Raw genomic sequence first — 8,666 nt, forward strand, 5'->3', positions numbered from 1 at the left:
CAGTCCTAACGAAGAACTTTCACAGGAGTATTTGGGACAACAGGAACAATTTCTTGTTCGTTGATGTATACATGCATTTTAGGTTCTGCAGGACAACATTGGTTCTGCTGTACAATAGCCAAATATTTTCGATAACCTGATTGTGGAGTTGCTGCCATCTTCAAACAGTTGTTAGCCCAGGGAGACTGAAGCAGATGATGTCACACTGGGTTTGGAGGTAGGTGCTTGAAGCAGCGATATACAGTGAGTGAATCACAACGTCGCCCATCAAACCTGCTTGACTAGTTCCATTAACGTGACACTACTCGTAAGATTGATGAAAACTCCTGAACAATTCACTGCCGGTTTCACCCCTTTGGGAGCTCACCACGCTGATCTAATCCTTTCGAATTTTCGCCAAATTACCTTGCACCACAACACCAAACTGGATGTGGGTTGACAAACATTTATTTGTAAACTCAGATGGTATTAACAGAAGCCTCAGCTGAATCTACCATTAATGCTGTTCCATAGCTGAATGTGCTGCACAAAGGCCGCCTTACGCTTCAGTTGGAACCGTCAGCGGGTTGCCCGAAGGTTTTCATGTGTCATATATAGTGTCATGCCAAGGAAAACACCTGGAAATTTTGAATATCATCACAAGTGGAACAAGAGGCGCTCTTTGTACAACGACAGCGGTATTACAAATGAGGGATTTTCCTCTGCCGTCGACAAAATTCAGGTCGCACTTCGTGTAGGACCCTCCGATTGGAGATATGGCATACTTCTTTCTTTGACATGATCCGAAAGGTTATCTGCTTTTAGTATCGTGCTTTACACTATGAGTTTGTACGGAGGTTTACCGTACGCGTGCTGATTGCCTCTGTACGCTGAACGCCAGTCATCATTGTTCTCCCGGCTGTGGACAGATTTTCTCGAAATACCACGACTCTGGATGACAAGCCTAGATTCCCTGTGGACCAGCTGTGCAATCCACCCCTGCAAACGTATACAATCATTTCATGAAGTTGTATTGGTTCGTATTGCTGGAAAGATGATTTGTCCTGAACAAGTTGCCATTGAAAAAACTACCTACGGCATTTGTTGTCACCACTATAGAACGATGTCGGCAGAGCTCCATGTAGGCGTAATTTCGGTTCAAGTAGACGCAATACTGTCATCTCGAAGGAGAGATGCTAAGCCGCTCGTTATTGTTGTGCGCCTGGGGCTAACTAAGTGAACAGCAGGGTAATGTGTTAGTAGGACTACCAGTTCCATGGATGACGGGAGTAGAGGAGAAGGCATCCAATGGAGTTCGAGGAGACGCTCATTAGTTTGCACTCTGAGGTATAAACAAGTTTGAGGAGAGTTAAAATCATATCAAAAAACGACACTCCAGGGCATTACTTTGTCAGGTGAACTATTCTGGATGATTTATGACCAAGGCTCCAGCTCACGTAATAAACAGACATTATTATTGAGGGTATGTTGGGATTCCTAGTATTGACACGCGTTAACCAGAGGGACAGCATACAATAATGTCGACTTTTTTATGTGCTTACCATGCCACTATGAACTGAAGCTTTGAATATTCGCGGGATTGTCTTCGAGGAACTGGGTTGGGGTGCACGTTGCGAGTGGAGAACTGTCGTCGCATCACGCAGCGCTCTTCCTCTACCTGTCCCACCAAAAGAAAATTGGTCTCCAAATGGCTGTAATTGTTTTGCACAGGGTGATTCAAGTATCTCGTTGAGGACATTGTTTGTGCGAACAGTTTCATTTTCATAGTGAGTTGCTGGTGAACTACCATTCCAACTTAGGACAGATGGGGATCGCTTTTGAATACCTGCATCTGAAGTGAAGTGACTGGTCCGAACAAAGATGTGCTTGGGTGTCGCTTCTGTGGATAGCGATTTACGGCGCTTTATCGGAGGCGCCTGTTCCTCAACTGCATTGCTAGTGAGGTAGAATTTGGGAGTCATCTTAGGCATTTTGCTAGGAGGCAGAAAACTCATCGATGGCGCCCGACGTTTGCCAGAAATGGTTTGTTCGCGCTTGTTTACAGGAGGCTCGGATGTCACAAACCGAATTCCCCAATCTGTATCGCTGGACTGGTACCCACCAGTACTCTGGTCAGCAGGTTCAAAGTTTTCCCACTGTTGGACGGGTTGTCGCGTCACGTAACGGTTGCGATAGTAGTGGTTCAAAGCAGCACGAGACGCTGAACTTTTCTGAAAAAGGTAGGATTATGAAAAAAATAAGGCATTTAAAGTGCCGCGATCGTTCACAGCTGCAACGAGAAAGCCATTGGATGTGAAAAGTAGTGTTATTTAGGCCACCATAACTAGAATATATTTTCGGTTAATTTCAGCTACGCACAACAACAAAACGACAATGCACCATATCTGCTGGCCATAGTGGGTGATTCCGGAGGACGTGACGTAAAGGACACGGAATAAAATGTCCAAAAAGCAGAAGTCGCTCAAACTAAAGAATTTCCAACGCCCTTAGCTAGGCTAAATAGGCGCGCTTGACAAAAAGATCAGCACCTCCCTGGTGAACAACCAATCCAATTTCAGACTTAGTAGAGATATCCGGATAGAGGGCGCTAGGTGAGGGTGGTCGCACACGAGCTGAAGTGATCACTATACTAGTGTACCAGTGAAACAGCTTCGGACGGAAGGCGGCAGAAAGAGGCTTGATAATTCACGTCCACAACCAGGTAACCATCGTACACATCCTTCACAGTATCGTCAGATCCAATCAATGCTTCTAGAAGCGATATCCGACGTTTCCTGAAGCAGTCGTTTCGATGAACATGTCACTCACTGAAAAAAAACTTTCAGTCTCGAGGGTACGAGCACCGAAGCTTACCGTGTACTGACACTTCAGTCCGGTAAATCGAATAAGAGATACTGCTGCCCTGTTACTTCCTCTAGTTCTCTAATCAAGCAGTGAGACACGCAATTGAGGAGCCGTTACGCCGTCAGACTGGGCCTTACTGTGGTGTGACGGTTTGCGCACCTCAGCGACCCATTGAGCTATAGTGTGGGGTGTCCCCGCGACACTCACAGTCTTTCATACCAGGTTGATCAATGGTTAGAGGTCTGATGAACACAGTCTCCTGGCCCTTCAGGTTGGGGGTTGGTGCATGTGGCGACTTGTTCCGTAGAAATGCATTTGCATTTCCCGCCAAACACAGCTATCTTGCGGTTGGGCTTTTGAGCCGAAGACTTTGGTTGAGGACCCTGATCGTCCTTCAGTATCACAACCCACGTACAACTAACAATACTCTCATGCCACATAGGCCGTCGCGTGGTGCCATCAGCCGGGTCGCCTTACTTGCTGCATACAGCAGGGCGGGTAAGCGAAAACAGGCTACTGCTGATGCCTCCCTTCTTTCTCCTTCATATACTTTTTCTTCCCCCTCTCCCCACCCCATTAATAACTCTCTCCTTGTAGGCCCAGCACTTAGGACTGATGACTCCGTCATGCATCGGTTTTACGTGCAGCATCTGATCGTCACATGGTACCGACATCTGCAGAAATCTCCAAATCAGTCCTCAAGCCTCGACACCCAGTCTATCTGGCCGCGTTCAATGTTCGCACTCTGAAGCAAGCAGGACAACAAGCTGCTCTTGCACTCACACAGGACTCGCTTGGCATTGATGTGTGCTGTTGTAGCGGACATTTCTCAGAAACGAGAATTCAAGATGCAAGCACAGTGATTGAACTAACCGCCCCACTAGTCTCCACTCGCTTCCAGCTACGTACCTCTGGTGATCCAGAGGCTGCTGCAGCGGGGTGTGCAGGAGTTGGTGTCGTCCTAAGACACCGGGCGGAAGTACCCTTGCTTGACCTGATCCCTATTGATAGTCGCCGCTGTGCGGTTCGTCTGGCAACGTCTGTGAAGGGGTCTCACAAGCGGCAAATTGATAGATGTCTGTTTATCGTGTCTGCCTATGCCCCAACTGACTGTAGCTCCGACGCAATCAAGGACAGGTTTTATGACACCCAGAATGCTTTGCTGCGGCGAGCTGAAAGCTCAGAAATCGTGGTGGTTGCCGAAGATTCAAATGCACAAGTGGCCAGACTTAGCACATCTGAGACTCAGTTAGGAAATCGACATGAATTGGACTCGGAACGTAAGGACAATGGTGAACGATTGATTCAGCTGTGTGCTGATCGCAGACTGTTTTCATGCAGTATTAACTTCCGAAGTAGTCGAATTCGCCTGATCACATGGTGTCCTCCAAAGACAGGGCGGCGACAAACTCAGATCGACCACATTGACGTCAGTTACTGATGGCGCGGATCAATAACTGACTGCCGGTCGTTTTGAAACACATTTGTGGATTCCGACCGAGCGCTTATCCGGAGTCGTTTCCCCTACGTTTTCCAGGGCCGCGTAAGGTGCGGACAAATGGTTTGGTACCTGAAAGACTGGCAGATCCGAATGTTAGACAAACTTACCAGAATCGTCTTCTAGTCTCTTTCAAAAGCCCCACCATCAGATGTGAACTCATACTGGGACTAGATCGCCGACTACTTACATAGTGCTGCGAAATTTGTCTGTGGCACGGCATTATTAGGCGCACGCAAGCACTGGATATCAGACCGAATAGTAGTACTGTTTAAATCTCGGAAAAATATCCCCACTGGCCCCGAACATAACTTGATGGGACGAACTATCTGTTAGGTGGAGTTCCACAAGGATCCCAATTTACCGCTCAGTCAGGTGCTGCTACGGCCGAGGCCCATTCCACGCAAGTTTGTCCAAAAGTTCGGGACGCTTGCCAGTCCGCAATCAAGCCTATATCTGATTGGTCGAAAGTGTGAACCCAACAGCCAATCATGACTCAGAATTGGTCGAATGCCGGTTGCCAATGCCGCATCCAGAAGGCGTCAGAATTTCCAGAAAGTTATTCCGACTACGCTACACATATGAAGCGCTGTAAAAGTATTCCTGACTTTGTTTTGGGCGTTAATATACCTTGTGCACCTTTGGTGATTGTTTTGACTTGAACGCCAAATTGGGAGGCTCAGACCGAGAACTAAGATGAGAAAAATACCGTTACTACATTATCAGACGTCAAGTGAAAGTAAGCCTGCAAGCCAGCCGTGAAGTGTGGTGGACACACACTAAGTAGCTTCCCCGTCCACCTTTATTCTTTCCTTCACAATAAGGCTTTCAATTAAATCATGGCTGTACGGCAGCGATGCATCGGTGTGGAACACTGATGTCATGCTGTCGATGACGATGATGAAAAAGTGAGGTTTTCAGATCAACAGGAGAAAGCAGTAGAGCAAATGAACCAACAAATAAACGACAACTCATTTTCGGGCTGATGGTACAGTATCCATGCAGAACGAGAAAACGATGGCAAGTATATCAATCGAAAGTGACAATACATTCATCTTAAAAGTGTGATCCCTGAAGAATGTGCACACAAAAATAGCCCAAACAGCACGCTCATAAATGACTACAAGGTTGATGACTACCTTCGAACTTGTATGGATTAAAGATCTGTTGGATTTCCTCTACTGCTAAATGTCACAAAGAAGGCGTATGAAATCAACACAGTAGCTGATGCCAAGGAAACTGTGGATTTATTGAATTGCAAGTTTTCAGCCTAAGACTAGAGTTTGTTCTCATAGAACTCAATGAAGACGTCCGATTCCCGTTCCTGTGAAAGCGGTTCATTCATTCAAATCAGAATAGGGTATCACGTGTATGTGGGTCGATCCATTGAGAGTTGAGGAGCCCCAAATATTAGCTTCGAAAGTTCATAAAGTCCGATTGTTAAATCAGCATCCGGATTCCAAATGAGGCTATAACTCAGACAAACGTAAGCGAAGTAAGCAAATGTAAGTGGTGTGGAATTCCCAACTCACTCCGCTGACCGAAACGTCATAATCATCCGTTTCACTCTCGCTGTTCTCAACATAACCGGGTAAAATTTCGTGCCGACTACTTCCCCGGTTAACAGGTGTCGCATCAGTTGTGGTTTGCGAATCGGATTCGGACTGTGTAGCTTCCGCTCGCACTGGTCCACGTTTCTTTGCAGACGCGACTTTCGGAGTGCGTAACTTGCGTCCACGTGGCCCTGGAGTTGTCGTAGAGCTGTCAGCAGCAGCTTCCTCTTCCGCAATGAGTCGCTCAAGGCGCTGCAACTCGGCCAGTTGAGCAGATGGGTCGTATGTACCATAGCAGTAGAGCATATCATCTTCTTCAACATCGGCACGCTCTTCGTCAGCAACGTGTAGAGCCTTCAGCTGGTCAAGGCGCCAAGTTTCATTGGATTCTGACAACTGAGCCTATTAAGAGAAAAAGAACGTTCTTTGGTGGGATGCAAAATGATGAATGTATTACACCGGCTCAAATATTTGCCAGTAGTGGAAATAAATTCCGAAAGGAAAAAAAGTGAAAAATAAACGAAGTAAAACGTACATCTGCCAGAATCAGTTCCTCATTCAAAACCTCCTCGCGCTGTTCTTCCAAATGGTGTACTCCGAAGCGTTCGATTGGTCGCAAAGTAGCTTCGAATTCGAGCAACTCCCTTTCAACAATTTGCTCCATGCTGTCCACCCCTGTCCGCTCGGAATCAACCTGTTCATTGTGCTCCGGAGACTTCTGTTCCCTTTGACGTTTCTTCATAGCAAACACTGTGAGTGGATCAGACTCCGCCGTGACAGGATTAACTGTTCCAGTAGTCAACGCGGTATCTGCAGCCCGCTGCTCCTCAAGAGGTATAGTTTCATCAAACTCTGCCAAGTCGGCCTGGAATCACAGAAAATTTAACGGTCACAATGGCGGTTAGAAAAATAGGTACCAAACGAGAGCTGTTCAGTAACTTCGACATCTCGTCACCGCATACAAAGTATGAGTAATGGGTTCAGAAATATGAAAAATGTAAATATTAAGTTACCATATTTCTGTGGTAGCGCAAGTTCCACCATGGTGCTCAGCCGGCTGTTCCGCTCTAGGCCAAAACTCACGGTAGCCAAAGACGGCAAATAGTGGAAGAAAATATTACGAAACCCAGGGATTCAGTAAAATCACGCAAGGTGTCTCTGGTGAAGTCGGAGGCGTTCCCTAACACTGATGCTCTCAATCATGAGTGCAACATTGTGATATGCTCCAAACTGCCAATGTGGCAGGTTTAAGTCCAGTCAACAAGAGTTCAATGCTGTAACCAGCAATGGCCGTCTTACGTGACTGTCAGCCGTCAAGTTTGAGCGAATGGCGATGAGCATTGAACTGCGAGGTTTCCTCTTCAAGAGAGTCACTTGGACGTTTTCGGATCGGGAAATTAATTCAGGTTTAGTTCTTGACGGGCTGTGCCCCTTTAGAGAAAAATTCAAAGAGAACGTCCCGTTCACCAAAGCCGCCCGCATAAAGTGTTAGCTCACTGGAAAGTAGTGAACACTGTTTAGCGCGACAGTATCTTGCCAAACAGGTAAATCTTAAGTCCACATTCTGACCCATAAACGCCTAACCACGCTTTCAATGGTGATCTTTATATTCGCAGGCAGATGCGCCACCAAAACAGGCATTAACATGGCCGAACCTCCTGTGTGCTGATTCGAGTGCGTGTGCAAAAGGCACATGTGAAACTGGAAGATCACCATGGTTTGTCCGTCGCAACTAGGCAGGAAGCCAATGCAAAATCGAGCGAACAATCACCCTCACAGAGGTCCGGCAGCTTCCACGTAGCCCACATCCCAGGATACGGTGCAATACAGATGGAAATGAATTTTGGAGTGCATGTTAAAGGCTGAATCCCACACAGAATCCTGAAGATTCATACGATTCACTTCTGGAAAAGGACAACACAGACATGGCTGGTGAGCAATCTCCAAAAACACATTGTGCAATGCCATGCTAAATCTAGCTACCCTATAAAGCAGAAAACTTAGAGCGGAACGGACACATGCGTTCCTTAGGAAGACCGCACAGAAAACGGAAGTACGGTGAAAGCCATCAGGGCACCCACCTGCGCTTCAGCTATTGCACACTCAGCGGCAATTCGATCGTTTTCCTCTTCACACGCTTCCATCAGCGCAGCTAGCTCAGTTTCATTTTTTGTTATGGAAGATGGGGTTGGTGGAATTAGTGCTGCCACCGCTGCTGCATCACCACGAGGTCGAACTTGACGCCCACTTCTCGTGACCACGATTAGCGGTGACTGGGTAGTCGGCTCTGTTGGCTTTAAGTCGTCTGACTCCGTGGCCGAATAACCTGTTGTAGCAGATTCTGTACAAGCAGGCACGGCACTTCTATCTCCGTCCGGTTTCTCGTCTGCGAGGTCCTGATAGAAAAGTCAAAATAGTATCCAATATGAATCGCAACCATTTTACTCATTACCGAGCAATTTAAAATAAAAGATGTGACTTCGTGTGTATAAATGCAAACTACGGGCTACCTGTGTTGCAATACAAGGACTGTGTGGGTTGTTCGTCAACAAGTGACTTCACTCTCCAAAAATTAGCATTCTGTGACATGCTAGTTGAATGCACAATACCTTGGAAACAACATATTAAGTAATATTACTCTACAGTCGCAGACGGACGAAGGCCAAAACTGAGACACAAGGCTATGGTTCAAGGATAATTCTACAGCCTCACATACAGGAATGAAACCCCCACTATATATATATATATATATATATATATATATATATATA

General features: G+C 46.5%; 1 protein-coding gene across 1 annotated transcript in view; it reads right to left on the reverse strand.

Moving 5' to 3' along the window:
* Positions 1–8,666, reverse strand: part of T265_13978 (hypothetical protein) — a gene marked incomplete at both ends in the record, with an annotated part of 45,619 nt that overhangs the window by 3,177 nt on the left and 33,776 nt on the right. The window contains 4 exon segments of the mRNA XM_009171477.1: positions 1,542–2,210; positions 5,875–6,297; positions 6,431–6,760; positions 7,977–8,291. Coding sequence (XP_009169741.1) covers positions 1,542–2,210; positions 5,875–6,297; positions 6,431–6,760; positions 7,977–8,291 — 1,737 coding nt within the window.

Source organism: Opisthorchis viverrini (assembly GCF_000715545.1).
Source record: "Opisthorchis viverrini unplaced genomic scaffold opera_v5_129, whole genome shotgun sequence".
In the NCBI taxonomy this organism is placed as follows: domain Eukaryota; kingdom Metazoa; phylum Platyhelminthes; class Trematoda; order Opisthorchiida; family Opisthorchiidae; genus Opisthorchis; species Opisthorchis viverrini.